Below are 17,431 nucleotides of genomic sequence, written 5' to 3' on the forward strand. Positions count from 1 at the left end.
TCCAAAAGGCAGAACTCCGTGGAATAATTAAAAAATGGGGGCAAGGAAAAGGGAATGAGTTCAAATAATATCATTCAAAGAAAGATAAGATGGGCGTAAAAAAAAATGGAAGAAAATTTAAACTCGACTGTCGAGGCAAGGTCAAATTAAGAAAAATATATATATAGGTTATTTATTTGTTTTTGTTTTTGAGATACGTTTTGAATGAATTCAATTATTTCTATGAAAGTGCATTTTTACCTAAATGCAAGTTTGGCATTTTTTCCCTTTGACCATTAATTTTGTTTTATAAAAAAAACAAAAACAATGTTTTCAGCAGTCTATTTATAATATCCCCCCCCCAAAAAAAACACCCTGATAAAAAATAAATACCGCTTAACTAGGCTTTAATGGGCGTAAATTACATTGGCTACAGAAAGTTGTGTTTTTACCACTTTTGCTAGACTGCACAATACATTAACTTTGTATTTTATTTTTTTAACTTGTTTTTACTATGTGTGTGTGTGTGTGTGTGTGTGGGTTAAGTTTTTACATTAGCTCCACTTCCGCATTTATGCATTTCCTTATTTGCTTTTTTATATTTCGGCCACAACCGCTACAGTCTCTACAGCTGCCACTGCCCACAATTGGCCAGGGATGGCAGTGATCACCACCAACAACAACCATAGTTTTACTTTTTATGAGGGGGGAATCATGCTTCCACCGGGCAACGCTGGTTAACGGGTCATGCTAGTCACTAATAACGTTATGTTACTATGCTAATAGGCATAGCATAACCCAAAGGCTATAACACAAATAACACTTTGTTACTATGTGCTGAAACGGTCATAAAGAGAGACATGAACAACAGGTTTAGGTAGAAAGAATATATTGTACAAGATAGTAAATACAAAGAAAGGTTGACGGTGTTTAATATTTAATAATTGTTAAATTAGACAGTATGTCGTCCTGCGTTAGGTTTCGATATTTCCCCACGAGAGTATAAACTCTCTTGGCTTATATGGTTAGAAGAGTCCATTGTGAGTAAATGAGTACTTACTCAACAAGGGGTACTCGTACCTTTTCCTTTTTAGATCAACAGTTAAAGAATCTGTGAATTTCCCTTTTCTTCCCTATTGGCGGCGTTCTATGTTTAAAATTATTCTAAAGTAGCTTGAGGTGATTCAATGTCGAAAGTGCCATACATCATCTTTATGACGTCTTCTTCTTCTTCTTCTTCTTCTTCTTCTTCTTCTTCTTCTTCTTCTTCGCAAGGTGCATAGTTTGGATCATCCAACAGACGCTTATCTGATTAAAATGAATGTGTGAATTTAGTTCCTTAAATAATGTACACCATATTTCCTATTAATTTGTGCCCAGTTCTCAGAAAGACATGTTGTTTTTGTACGTCTTGTAAAAGACTTTTTCTCCATGGCGTTTTTTCTCCATTAGCGATCCTTAATTTTGTTTACTTTGGCAACAGTTTTTCAAATACAAGTCTTATTTCCTACTAGAACATAGACTGCTGAGAATACTGCTGATTGTGTGTTAGGATTAGGTGTGATCCTATACATCTGTAGAAACTAATGCAGTGCTATTTCTGTAAGTGTGCCACATGCTTTTTTAAGTGTTTGTTTCGATTGCCCGCTTGATCGTGGGTGGTACCGGGGAGTTATGGCATGATTAATTTGAAACCTTTCACAGAACTTGAAGTCCGTGGACGTAAATTGAATCCCATTGTCACTTACTAAGTCAACAACCCCAAACCAGGCAAATAATTCATTAAGAAAATTAACAATTTCCCCTATAGTGGGTTTCTTACATCTGAGCAATTTTGACTATTTTGTGTAGTTGTCCAGCATAATTAGATAGTACTAATCCTCCAGTGGCCCTGCAAAATCTATCTGAATTCTAGACCAGGTTGGGTCTGTTTTCAGCCATGGCTTGAAAGTGATTGAGAGAGTGTTTGCCATCTTGCATGAATCGACCATATTTTTGATGTCTTTGTCTGCAGTCAATATATGTAACTATTTACAATGCCTCCCCACGAAGGCCAAAAGTCAATATATGTAATTATTTATAATGCCTCCCCACGAAGGCCAAAAGTCAATATATGTAACTATTTACAATGCCTCCCCACGAAGGCCAAAAGTCAATATATGTAACTATTTACAATGCCTCCCCACGAAGGCCAAAAGTCAATATATGTAACTATTTACAATGCCTCCCCACGAAGGCCAAAAATCAATATATGTAACTATTTACAATGCCTCCCCACGAAGGCCAAAAGTCAATATATGTAACTATTTACAATGCCTCCCTACGAAGGCCAAAAGTCAATATATGTAACTATTTACAATGTCTCCCTACGAAGGTCAAAAGTCAATATATGTAACTATTTACAATGCCTCCCAACGAAGGCCAAAAGTCAATATATGTAACTATTTACAATGCCTCCATATGAAGGCCAAAAGTCAATATATGTAACTATTTACAATGCCTCCCTATGAAGGCCAAAAGTCAATATATGTAACTATTTACAATGCCTCCCTATGAAGGCCAAAAGTCAATATATGTAACTATTTACAATGCCTCCCCACGAAGGCCAAAAGTCAATATATGTAACTATTTACAATGCCTCCCCACGAAGGTCAAAAGTCAATATATGTAACTATTTACAATGTCTCCCTACGAAGGCCAAAAGTCAATATATGTAACTATTTACAATGCCTCCCCACGAAGGCCAAAAGTCAATATATGTAACTATTTACAATGTCTCCCTACGAAGGTCAAAAGTCAATATATGTAACTATTTACAATGCCTCCCTACGAAGGCCAAAAGTCAATATATGTAACTATTTACAATGCCTCCCTATGAAGGCCAAAAGTCAATATATGTAACTATTTACAATGCCTCCCTATGAAGGCCAAAAGTCAATATATGTAACTATTTACAATGCCTCCCTATGAAGGCCAAAAGTCAATATATGTAACTATTTACAATGTCTCCCCACGAAGGCCAAAAATCAATATATGTAACTATTTATAATGCCTCCCTATGAAGGCCAAAAATCAATATATGTAACTATTTACAATGCCTCCCAACGAAGGCCAAAAGTCAATATATGTAACTATTTACAATGCCTCCCCACGAAGGTCAAAAGTCAATATATGTAACTATTTACAATGCCTCCCTACGAAGGCCAAAAGTCAATATATGTAACTATTTACAATGCCTCCATACGAAGGCCAAAAGTCAATATATGTAACTATTTACAATGTCTCCCTACGAAGGTCAAAAGTCAATATATGTAACTATTTACAGTGCCTCCCAACGAAGGTCAAAAGTCAATATATGTAACTATTTACAATGCCTCCCTATGAAGGCCAAAAGTCAATATATGTAACTATTTACAATGCCTCCCTATGAAGGCCAAAAGTCAATATATGTAACTATTTACAATGCCTCCCTATGAAGGCCAAAAGTCAATATATGTAACTATTTACAATGCCTCCCCACGAAGGCCAAAAATCAATATATGTAACTATTTACAATGCCTCCCCACGAAGGCCAAAAATCAATATATGTAACTATTTACAATGCCTCCCCACGAAGGCCAAAAGTCAATATATGTAACTATTTACAATGCCTCCCTACGAAGGCCAAAAGTCAATATATGTAACTATTTACAATGTCTCCCTACGAAGGTCAAAAGTCAATATATGTAACTATTTACAATGCCTCCCTATGAAGGCCAAAAGTCAATATATGTAACTATTTACAATGTCTCCCTATGAAGGCCAAAAGTCAATATATGTAACTATTTACAATGCCTCCCTATGAAGGCCAAAAGTCAATATATGTAACTATTTACAATGCTTCCCTATGAAGGTCAAAAGTCAATATATGTAACTATTTACAATGCCTCCCTATGAAGGCCAAATGTCAATATATGTAACTATTTACAATGCTTCCCTATGAAGGCCAAAAGTCAATATATGTAACTATTTACAATGCCTCCCTATGAAGGCCAAAAGTCAATATATGTAACTATTTACAATGCCTCCCTATGAAGGCCAAAAGTCAATATATGTAACTATTTACAATGCCTCCCTATGAAGGCCAAAAGTCAATATATGTAACTATTTACAATGCCTCCCTATGAAGGCCAAAAGTCAATATATGTAACTATTTACAATGCCTCCCTATGAAGGCCAAAAGTCAATATATGTAACTATTTACAATGCCTCCCCACGAAGGCCAAAAATCAATATATGTAACTATTTACAATGCCTCCCTATGAAGGCCAAAAATCAATATATGTAACTATTTACAATGCCTCCCCACGAAGGCCAAAAGTCAATATATGTAACTATTTACAATGCCTCCCCACGAAGGTCAAAAGTCAATATATGTAACTATTTACAATGCCTCCCCACGAAGGCCAAAAGTCAATATATGTAACTATTTACAATGCCTCCCTATGAAGGCCAAAAGTCAATATATGTAACTATTTACAATGCCTCCCCACGAAGGCCAAAAGTCAATATATGTAACTATTTACAATGTCTCCCCACGAAGGCCAAAAATCAATATATGTAACTATTTATAATGCCTCCCTATGAAGGCCAAAAATCAATATATGTAACTATTTACAATGCCTCCCAACGAAGGCCAAAAGTCAATATATGTAACTATTTACAATGCCTCCCCACGAAGGTCAAAAGTCAATATATGTAACTATTTACAAGGCCTCCCTACGAAGGCCAAAAGTCAATATATGTAACTATTTACAATGCCTCCATACGAAGGCCAAAAGTCAATATATGTAACTATTTACAATGTCTCCCTACGAAGGTCAAAAGTCAATATATGTAACTATTTACAGTGCCTCCCAACGAAGGTCAAAAGTCAATATATGTAACTATTTACAATGCCTCCCCACGAAGGTCAAAAGTCAATATATGTAACTATTTACAATGCCTCCCTATGAAGGCCAAAAGTCAATATATGTAACTATTTACAATGCCTCCCTATGAAGGCCAAAAGTCAATATATGTAACTATTTACAATGCCTCCCCACGAAGGCCAAAAGTCAATATATGTAACTATTTACAATGCCTCCCCACGAAGGTCAAAAGTCAATATATGTAACTATTTACAATGCCTCCCCACGAAGGTCAAAAGTCAATATATGTAACTATTTACAATGCCTCCCCACGAAGGCCAAAAGTCAATATATGTAACTATTTACAATGCCTCCCTACGAAGGCCAAAAGTCAATATATGTAACTATTTACAATGCCTCCCCACGAAGGTCAAAAGTCAATATATGTAACTATTTACAATGCCTCCCCACGAAGGCCAAAAGTCAATATATGTAACTATTTACAATGCCTCCCCACGAAGGTCAAAAGTCAATATATGTAACTATTTACAATGCCTCCCCACGAAGGCCAAAAGTCAATATATGTAACTATTTACAATGCCTCCCTACGAAGGCCAAAAGTCAATATATGTAACTATTTACAATGCCTCCCTACGAAGGTCAAAAGTCAATATATGTAACTATTTACAATGCCTCCCCACGAAGGTCAAAAGTCAATATATGTAACTATTTACAATGCCTCCCCACGAAGGTCAAAAGTCAATATATGTAACTATTTACAATGCCTCCCCACGAAGGCCAAAAGTCAATATATGTAACTATTTACAATGCCTCCCTACGAAGGCCAAAAGTCAATATATGTAACTATTTACAATGCCTCAACAAATTTTGTCTTTTTATACTTTATATTTAATTTCATGCAGAGTGATTGGAAGGTTTCTGATAGCATTGTACATCATGGTTTTAATTTCACTAATGGTACGTAAGAAAGCAATTACTGAGTCCTCAAGAGGGTCTCGGTAACAACCTTGAAATTCCTCTGCATGTCCAATCTGCTTGAAGGAGAGATATTCTAACTTGAAATTGTAATTCAGCAAAATTGTGCCCCTTCTCAGCAATCTGTTTGCTATGTAGATGGGTAACTTTTTTTCTACCCATAGATGGTCAACAATGTTTTATGTTTATGGTCGATATAAAGAATCGTCTGTGTAAAGATGTTGTTGCAAAGTAAAAAAAGTATAGACAAAACCTCAGCAGCATCGTCCGTCAGTACTTTCTGTGGCCTGTTTTTATAAATAACGGAGTCCTTCATATTTGTATACGTGTGTGAGAACGCACAAGATTCTGCGAGACTGCATTGTTATATAAGGCCGCAGGCGCCATCTTGGACCTTTTTCAGCATCATGATGCTGCATCAGCAAAGCGCATACCAAGGCTGTTTAAGAGGTAAGCCTGCATTCCCACAATTTTCGCCACAAACCCCCATCATCATCACAGAGAGAGCAGAGACCGGTGGCCTTTTTCTTCAGGTGCTGCTTCGGAGAGAGGGGCCAGGGGCTTCATCCTCGCCTGTGCTTTCGTCCTCGGTTTCAGGGTCAATCTCAGCTGTTGTCCAACAACCCAGAATGATGGTTCACTGGTCTTGGATCCAGTCTCGCTCTCATCGCCGAGTGGCGGCTGCGCTTGTGATGTCGATCGAAGATCCTTGATGTGACATAGCACCCCGTCAACCTGCACCAATTGCAGACTGATCACCTCAGTAACACGCCTGGTTCTGTAGCATGTGGTGCACTTGCTGCGGGGGTTCTTAACTCAGACAACATACCCTCTTTGATACTCTCCCTCATCGCTTCCGACTTGGGCAGTGGGCTGGGCTCCATGCCCCTCACGGCTGACACAGTAGAAGATGAAATGTCGTCCTCAGGGGTGATGTTATACGAATAGACCACCTCAGACACCGTACATCCCTTCTTAGTAGCGATGGTCTTGATGGTCCTGTAGTTTCTCTCAATAATTCTATTCCCACTAGGCACATGGGCGTACTGAAATCGCAGACGTATACCCCAGCCATCTGCGAACTGTTTGAACTGTTCGCTAACAAAGGCGGTGCCATTGTCGGTCAATATCTCAGAAGGGGGACCATGCTTGAGGAAGATACTTTCCAGCTCACGGACAACGGCGGCCGAGTCCTTCCGGTGAAGTGGCCGCCACAATGCAAATCTAGATGGTCCGCAATCGATGAGTGTCAAAAAATGCCAGCCGTTGTGGTGAGCTATGTCTATTGCGAGCCAGTTCCAATTTCCTCTCACAATCGGTTTTCCCTTCTTCAAGTGCATGGGTGCTGGGTCGATCGACCAGCAGGTTTCGCAACAGATTCTCACAACAGATTTGACGTCCCTCTTTGACACATAGGGTTCAGCTGATGCCTTTGTTGTCAACCATGCTTTCCCACTCAAGGCATCGGTTATCCACCGATGCACGCACGAGGAGTCTTTGACGATGTGTAGCACTCTGGCCTGCCACTGAAGTGCCAAATTTACCCCTTTGAGTATAGCATCAAGCTCAGCCAGGTTTGTGTGCCAGGTGTAATTTTCCGGCCTAAGCCAACAGGCATCTTCTATGATAAATCTGTTGACCGCCAGAGCAAGGATGAGTGAGCTGGCGTCCACTCAAACTGTAAACTTCATCCAGTCGATGCACCAGCTCCCTCGTATGGGGTCGTCCTCGGTCACTCTGTAAATACATAGAAGATACTGCCAAGTTTGCTGAAAAGAAGGTGGGCTCCCTCTACTGAGCTAGAAAACTTCTCACATTGTTACATTACACCGTACTGATGGATGGATGAATCCTTTACACCATGGAGTGGCTCTTCTCATGGTCATCATCATCATCACCATCATATCATCATCGTCATTGTGAACGTAGGCTGAGTTTTCATTTGTTCATAACCTTACAACAACACCTGTTGTTTATGAAAGTTCAGTAAAAAGAACAAGAACAAAAACTTTGCCTGCATGTAAGAGATGGATAAGATAGTTTATCTCACTGCATCATTCAATGTATACATCATTCAATGTATATATCATGCAATATATGCACCATTCAATGTATGCTTCATTCAATGTATGTATCATTCAATGTATCATTCAATGTATGCATCATTCAATGTATGTATCATTAAATGTATGCATCATTAAATGTATGCTTCATTCAATGTATGCATCATTCAATGTATGTATCATTCAATGTATCATTTAATGTATGCACCATTCAATGTATGTATCATTTAATGTATGCATCATTCATTGTATGTATCATTCAATGCATCATTCAATGTATGCATCATTCAATGTATCATTCAATGTATGTATCATTAAATGTATGCATCATTTAATGTATGCATCATTTAATGTATGCATAATGCAATGTATGCATCATTAAATGTATGCATCATTCAATGTATGTATGATGCAATGTATGCTTCATTCAATGTATGTATCATGCAATGCATGCTTCATTCAATGTATGCATCATTCAATGTATCATTCAATATATGCATCATTCAATGTATGTATCATGCAATGTATGCATCATTCAATGTATCATTAATATATGCATCATTCAATGTATGTATCATGCAATGTATGCATCATTCAATGTATCATTCAATGTATGCATCATTCAATGTATGTATCATTCAATGTATGTATCATTCAATGTATGCATCATTCATTGTATGTATCATGCAATGTATGCATCATTCAATGCATGTATCATGCAATGTATACTTCATCCAATGTATGTATCATGCAATGTATGCATCATTCAATGTATGCTTCATTCAATGTATGCATCATTCAATGTATCATTCAATACATGCATCATTCAATGTATGTATCATGCAATGTATGCATCATTCAATGCATCATTCAATGTATGTATCATTCAATGTATGTATCATTCAATGTATGCATCATTCAATGTATGTATCATTCAATGTATCATTCAATGTATGCATCATTCAATGCATCATTCAATATATGTATCATGCAATGTATGCATCATTCATTGTATGTATCATTCAATGTATGTATAATTCAATGTATGCATCATTCAATGTATGTATCATTCAATGTATACATCATTCAATGTATGCATCATTCAATGTATGTATCATTCAATGCATGCATCATTCATTGTCTGTATCATTCAATGTATGCATCATTCAATGTATGCATCATTCATTGTATTATCATTCAATGTATGTATCATTCAATGTATGCTTCATTCAATTTATGCTTCATTTAATGTATGCTTCATTCAATGTATGCATCGTTCAATGTATGCATCATTCAATGTATGCATCATTCAATGTATGTATCATGTAATATATGCATCATTCAATGTATCATTCAATGTATGCATCATTCAATGTATGCATCATTCAATGTATGTAGCATTCAATATATGCATCATTCATTGTCTGTATCATTCAACGCATGAATCATTCAATGTATGCATCATTCATTGTATGTATCATTCAATGTATGTATCATTCAATGTATGCATCATTCAATGTATGCTTCATTCAATTTATGCTTCATTCAATGTATGCATCGTTCAATGTATGCATCATTCAATGTATGCATCATTCAATGTATGTATCATGCAATATATGCATCATTCAATGTATGCATCATTCAATGTATGCATCATTCAATGTATGTATCATGTAATATATGCATCATTCAATGTATCATTCAATGTATGCATCATTCAATGTATGCATCATTCAATGTATGTAGCATTCAATATATGCATCATTCATTGTCTGTATCATTCAACGCATGAATCATTCAATGTATGCATCATTCATTGTATGTATCATTCAATGTATGTATCATTCAATGTATGCATCATTCAATGTATGCTTCATTCAATTTATGCTTCATTCAATGTATGCATCGTTCAATGTATGCATCATTCAATGTATGCATCATTCAATGTATGTATCATGCAATATATGCATCATTCAATGTATGCATCATTCAATGTATGCATCATTCAATGTATCATTCAATGTATGCATCATTCATTGTATGCATCATTCATTGTATTCATCATTCCATTTATGCATCATTCAATGTATGCATCATGAAATATATGCATCAATATATCATTCAATGTATGCATCATTTAATGTATCATTCAATGTATGCATCATTCATTTTATGCATCATTCATTCTATGTATCATTCAATGTATGTATCATTCAATGTATGCATCATTCAGTGTATGTATCATTCAATGTATGCATCATTCAATGTATGCTTCATTCAATGTATGCATCATTCAATGTATGCACCATTCATTGTATATATCATTCAATGTATGTATCATTCAATGTATGCTTCATTCAATGTATGCATCATTCAATTAATGTATCATTCATTGTATGTATCATTAATGTATCATTCAATGTATGCTTCATTCAATGTATTCATCATTCAATGTATGCATCATTCATTGTATGTATCATTCAATGTATGCATCATTCAATGTATGCATCATTCAATGTATGCTTCATTCAATGTATGCATCATTCAATGTATGTATCATGCAATATATGCATCATTCAATGTATGCATCATTCAATGTATGCTTCATTCAATGTATGCAGTCTCCATTTTAGAGACATCATACAAACACATCTTGTCTGAATGTCACTAGCCAAGGCAGAGAAGCAGAGATTCGCGTGGGAATCACGTGGTTTGCATAACTTTCGCTGATCCTTGACCTCTAAACGTTTCCCACTAAAAACACAATTGTACCAGTATTGTATATCACCATTTGTCGCCCATGCCTCGAGCTATAACATGTGAGATGGTGCTTTAACCACTAGACTATCCCTGTTGAACAGGGTCGAAAAGAAGTCTATAAACTAAATTATGTCCCACACTATTGTAATGTTCTAAAGCAATAAAAGGAGATAATTTCGAGTGCTACCAGAGTTACGTCCCCTGGGACATCCGGGGGTTCATCTGAATATATGCATAAAACCCTAAACACGTGTTCGTTTTATCTCTCGCTAATTGAAGTCCATTCAGCTATCCCATAAAATATTGACTAATTTGTAATAATCGATATTATTAAATACGACTATCAAGCTCTAATTGCTGCAATGTTGCATCGATGTGTTTGTTTTACAAATACTTCAATGAAATGTGCTCTGACGAACTAGCTGCCTCTTCAACTGCAAAAGCCCACCCCTTCATTGTAGAGGTCTCCAGATGTGAGAGATTTTTTCCTCAAACTGCTTGCCTTTTAAATTCCATCCTTGCTTCCTGTTGTACCAACATACACAATGTAAATATACAAGCATTTCCCTTATTTCAGATTCCCCAAATTCACAGTCGCAATGGCAGTGTGCCTTGTTAAGTATAAAATAAAACAATAAAATGTTGACGGAATTTTGAAACAAGTTTCAATTCTTCAAACTATTGTTCTCATCTGAAGTGTTATTTTCACATCGTTTCAGTCGATGTAACTTTTGATCTTCTCCATATTATGGAATCTTTCTGTCGAACTCAAGAATTTCGAACAAAACCCTTTATTTAATTTACAGGGGTAGCTTGCTCTCAACATGCTAGGTCGAGCATGCTACTCTCGTGGATTAAATAATGTTTTTGTTCAAAATACCATGCAAAGTCCCGAGTTTGACAGAAAAATTCCAGAGTTCGACAAGATACACCTGAGAATGTCAAAGGTTACATCAACCGAAACGTTGTGAAAATCCCACTCAAGATGAGAACAGTAGTCCGAAGAATCTAAATAATACAAATAATCAATCCTCATCTAAAAAATTCAGAAAAAAATGCAAGATCCATTTTTTTTTTTGCAATATTTTGTGATTGAAGAAAAAAAGGTTCTACTTATAGACGCTGATGATAGAAACTGACCACTCAAACGGAGCCACGTTCTGCTAGCAACTAATCAGAAACCAAAATTGCTCCATAAAAATATTGCATCTTTTAGCATTCCCACATATAATTTCTTCGTGTACACATAAGAAAGATCTTTTGTTTTTTGTCTGCAAAATTATGAAGTCCAAGACTTATAAAGAACGGGTACCCACTGAAACCTTTTCATCTCTAGAAGTTGTATAAAATAGCATTAGAAAACCTGAATTTGTTAATGAAGCACACCATTATTGGTAATCTTAGAAAATTCATGAAATTGATTGTAAAATAACGCGTGTATTACAATAAACAATTCCAATCAGATAAAAGTCACGTGATGAGTAACAATCATCTAATGCCAGAAAGGATGAAGAAAAATCAATTATTTTGACTAAACAAATTTTAAAATAAGATTTCATCTCCTAGTTCGCCAGATTCAAACCTTTTGAACTACTATGTACGGAGTATATATAAGCAAAAAGGTGAATATGAGTACACTCATAACGCGAAATAATAAATGCCTACAGAGCTTGATTAATATCCAATATGTACAAAAACCACTTGATTTCAGTAAACGTTTCATACTTTGCATAAAAACCATTATCGAAGCTGAATAAAACTTTAATAAATTACAAAACAATATATTTATTTTTATCTTCCAAAACGTTTTTCACTAAAAAGGCATTGTTTTTTTCTAAAAGTCATTTTTCTGTATACATGAATCTTCAAATATTTTAAACATATTTTTTACTTTCAAATCTTTCACAGGTGCATATTTTCTGGTCCAAAATCAAGGAATTGTTCTTTTCCTGGATGACCATGAACCACACATGAATGCAATTACTAAACTTGTCAACTATATGAAAGCATGTAATCTGCGAGCCTCTCTTGCGTCAACCTTTCTGCAAAATCCTGACATCCCAAATCAGTTGGTTGTGATGACTCAGGCGCTTAAATCTGATTTTATCCTCTTGGTACTTTCCAATGCCTTGCAAAAGCGGATGGAGGCTTGGAACAAGCAGCAGGATTATGTAGAATTCTTCAAAGAAGTGAATTCCAATATTCTTACCAAACAATTTCTGGAGATTCTAATGGCAAGCAATAAATTGCACGTGTGTAAGTTTGACCATGTGGATGGATTCGGACATTGGCCAAAGCCTTGTTACTCACTGCCAACTGACCTGACTAAAATGATTATGGATCTGAGTGGACTAAGCCGTAGCCAAAGAATGATTCTTTGTAAATCTTGGAAATCTCATTCTCTTTCTACTGAATTGCACAAAGGAATTCAGAAAGCCATTTTGTATGAAGAATCACATGAAAACTGGTTTCAGGAAAAGTATGTGTGTCCAAGAAATGTGGTTGATTCCTATATCGCAGTCGATGAAACCAGTATGACGGAAAGTTTTATCTCTTCACCAAAACTAAAAGAAATTTTTACAATTTATCAAGATAAGTTTACCAAGTCCAAGACCCACCCAATCATTACTGAGAGTATTGATAGTGAAGCAGTAAGCTTAAATATGGAAGAAATCAATGCAAAAAATCTACAATTATAATTTTTCTGTGGCTTTATTCCAACTTTTCTGAAGATTTGACAGCTTCTCTTGTCTTCAAAGAATCTCCATGTCTTTAATTCTTCCATCTCAAACTAAATTTTATATTTCTGGAATGTATATTCAGAACCTATCATGTTGTTAATCATCATTCGATCTTGTCAATTATTGCTATAGACATGAGATTGATATTCTGACAAGTTTCATCTTGTATTAATTTTGCTAAAGTTTTATTTCATGATGAATTTTAATTTTGAAAGCCAATCTTTATATAAATACTGCAATTACTTTTTTGCATGATACGGACTCTCCCGGTTAATAATTATCAGAAAGTACACTTTCTTCTTCTTCAGCATCTTACACTGCAAGTTTCTCTGTTCTTTTTCTCCCTTGTCTTTGTTAATTCTTTGACCTCAAGTGTAATGTTCCCACTGACGAATTCTTGAATGCATATCGGTAAAGTATATATTAGCTGTTCAGGCATCTTTTTCCATGTTTCTGCAAGACAATGTTAAGTCATTAATAGTTGTCATACTTCTCACTGATGCAAAAATCAGTTGCAGTCTTAACAAAGTGTTTCTTTACAAGGATGTGGAGAACTGTCAGACTCTACATTTCTGAGCAAAGTATCCAATCTGAATGTAAGAGTCTGCCCTAGCTGTGGTGGATCCGTACACCACATTTACACATGGTCTATCAAGTAGGTTATCGCTGACACCTCATACTTTGATCCATTTTCCCAGACTAAACTGAACACCATAGCATTGTGATCTACTTATACCATCTCTAATCTTGTAGCTCTTATGTCTGGTATTAATACCTGGACAGAACCATACAACTGTTTCGCATCTATTTCTAATCTAAAACACTTTTGCAACTATTTCCAACATACCTCACTTAAGACAACTACTTGATTTTACTGACATGCGCATTCATTAGTCTACCTCTCCCCAATTACAATACTAACGGGCTTGTCACATTTTCTTCATTAATTAATGATGTCGACATGTTTGCTATATTGAAACACCGAAATAGCTTGTAAATTTTTATTGGAGGGTAAACGTTCTTCTTCTTCACCGTCTAACTCATACTGCACTCTTTCCTCTTTCGGCCCTGTCGGTGGGGCATTAGAATACTCCGACTGCCCCCCCCCTGCCGAGGGTAAAAGTCCCTCAATGGGGGTCCTAGATATGACCTTAAACTATATCCAGTGGTGAGGCCGCAGCTTGTGGGCTTTGGGGAGTGTGGAGCCACCCTTTAATTACCATTGCTCTCAGGTCCACTCTGACCCGGAGGGGTAGTACCTGTTAGGGTCCCAACTATGGGTTAAATAGAAACCGACGTGAAAACAACAAATATATTCTATTAAAAAATTTTTCATCAAAATCTATGGATTCGGCATTAAATAACCCGAAAAGGGTTGATGTACCGTAAAACAAAAACAACCAACCAAACGAACTTTCCGCTTTCAATATTGTTTTGATTTCTGTCAGCTGAAACATGAATGACAATGGTGATGGCATGAGAACAGTAGATCCAACATGATCACCTGTAGATTTGCTTCATATTTCTAACTTGTGCATTAACTAAAAATTGTATCACATGATCTTGTTCAACCAATCACAACTTTGAATTTATCAAGTAGCAACCACCACCCCTCCCTAAATAGGTTCTAGAGTCGTGCATAGTTTTATCTGCATGCAGTATGATGATTACATGGAGAGAAATGATATGAAAATGATATGAAAATGATATGAAAATGATACGATGAATGTGAGGAAAAAAGAAGGATGAATAAATAAAAAATTGAAAACCAAAAAAGTTATAAAACATTTTCGGGAATTCAAAATTTCCATAACTTTGCAGAAAGCAAGATTTACTGTTATCACAACAAATTGTTAAAATAAAAATATTCTCATGCATTCCATGTTTTATAAGCTTTACAACAATTTAAACATATTTCATGATGGTTTGTATTTTATTTCAAACTAGTAATACCCGCTAACCGGCATTGCCTGGTGGAAGCGTGCCTCCTCCCTCGAAAAAAATTAAAGTACAGTTGTTGCTGCTACCCCCCCAACCTTCTAATGTTGTGAATGGCTTTCGGAATAGACCCTCCTAACTCCTCATGGTAAGAAAGGCTATTGGAATGGATACCCCCAACCTCCCCTTATCAAGAACGGGTGGAGAGAGTTGGTGTATTAAGTATATTGATACCCTCCCCCCAGCTATAAAAAAAAAGTAAAATATAGCAGCGAGGGGAAAAAGAAAAAAATGACATGCAGTAGGCAGCCCGGATGGAGAGAGGTGAAAAAAAAATAAAAAGAAGAAGAAGGCAGGCAGGCTCGAACCTGCAAAGCGAAGGAGGAACAGAAGGTGAAAAAAAAAAAGCCATCCGTTTAAGCCGTAGCAGCCTTGGCGACTTACGACGTCGCTGTTGGTCGAAATAAGGTTAGTCATCGTAAGGCATATGATGAGTTTAGAGAGAGAGAGAGAGAGAGAGAGAGAGAGAGAGAGAGAGAGAGAGAGAGAGAGAGAGAGAGAGTCTGTAAGTTTTGACGGACTAAATACGTTGTGTTTTCAAAAAAACAAAAAATACTTTATCGGACAGTTTTTCCCACCCCAAAAAGTAAATGTGGCTTATTATTTTTGTGTTGCTTTGTAGGTTTTAATGCTTTTTAGTTGATCAAAAACAAAAAAGTTATCACGAAGGTTTCACAGAAACATTTTTATGTTTTCATTCGCATTTGTTTGGTTGTTGGGGGTGGGTTAATCAACTATAGAACGTGTATAGTTTAATAGGTGTTTCTGCAGTTTAAGTAACCGTTGTCCTGTAAGTAACGCGCTGACATTTACTGTTTAACATTGAAAAAGTTTTATGTTTACATTTTGTGGGGGAGAGTTTTGGTGGCAGTGAGCATAAAAAAATTTTAAAAAAAATGGAAGCTGTGGTAATGTTCACAGGCTACTTACCGGCCTCTGTGACTAAAAAATAGTTTGTCTCAAAGTTGTATTAAGAAGCAAAAATTTATTTAAGAACGGAAAATGGAATTCAATCCTAAAGAAATGAAACGAAACTTCTTCCGTGTATTTTTTATTTTTATTTTTAATTCCTGCACTACTTGGTTTCAATTATTTCACTTTTCACCGCAACAAAGTTACAAAGTCAAGATAAGTTACTCTTCTACCTACCCGGACACATTTTGTGTTTTAATGTATTTTAATGCTTTTATTCAGTAAATGAATGGTCACGACTTATAACATTTATAACCTTATAACATGTAACAGTTACGTAGCCGAAAACTTTTAAAAGTTGTCATTTGAAAGGAAAATATTAAGTTGGAAACCAAGTAAAATTTTACAAATATCGACAACTATGTTTGCCTGTTGGTTGGTTTTGTGTTAGTCAACCACAACGATTAAATAAACCCTCCTATAAAAATTACTACCCCCCCCCAAAAAAAAGTGGCCATAAATTGGGTGCTCATTTCACATTAAATTAATATAAAAAAGTGATGCCCCACTTTTTAAAACTATAATTTCTTCATATCTTAGAAACTATTTGTATCCTGTAATTTTCAACGTTAAGGTCGTTTTCAGCAGCCCTTGAATAATAATAATTTTAAAGACTGCACCTAAAAAAAGTAAAATAAAACAAAATATCCCAATAAAAATAAACCAAAAAACAAACAAAAAGAAAACACCACAAAAATAAATGCTTTTTCGTTTCAATTCGATAATAAAAAAATAAAAAGGAAAAACAAACAAATAAAACTGTTTCAATTCGATAATATAAGGAAATTGAAAAAAATGAAAAAAAAATGAAATGTTATCCATATTTATCACAAGGCATATGATGTCTGTAGACAGGAGGGAGAGTATGAGTATGTAAGTTGTGACGGGCTAAATTCGTTGTGTTTTCAATAACGAAAATAAGGAAACATGTTATCGGTATCTATAAACATGGAAACCTCCCCCAAATAAATAAATAAATAAAATAAAAACGAAAAATAAAAGAAATATGGATCATTAAGTTTTTGAAGTGTTC

The 17,431-nt window shown here is 35.6% G+C and overlaps 1 protein-coding gene across 5 annotated transcripts in view; it reads left to right on the forward strand.

The window, feature by feature from the left end:
• The window catches only part of LOC145260548 (uncharacterized), a 127,229-nt gene extending 112,849 nt beyond the window's left edge, over positions 1–14,380 (forward strand). For all 5 annotated transcript variants that reach the window (XM_080118771.1, XM_080118772.1, XM_080118774.1 and 2 more), the window contains one exon: positions 12,596–14,380. In XM_080118771.1, the coding sequence (XP_079974897.1) occupies positions 12,596–13,386 (791 nt within the window). In that variant the 3' untranslated portion in view covers positions 13,387–14,380. The remainder of the gene's footprint in view (positions 1–12,595) is intronic.
• Positions 14,381–17,431: the final 3,051 nt, after the last annotated feature.

Source organism: Euprymna scolopes, chromosome 36 (assembly GCF_053919585.1).
Source record: "Euprymna scolopes isolate OS-2025 chromosome 36, ASM5391958v1, whole genome shotgun sequence".
Taxonomy (NCBI): Eukaryota; Metazoa; Mollusca; class Cephalopoda; order Sepiida; family Sepiolidae; genus Euprymna; species Euprymna scolopes.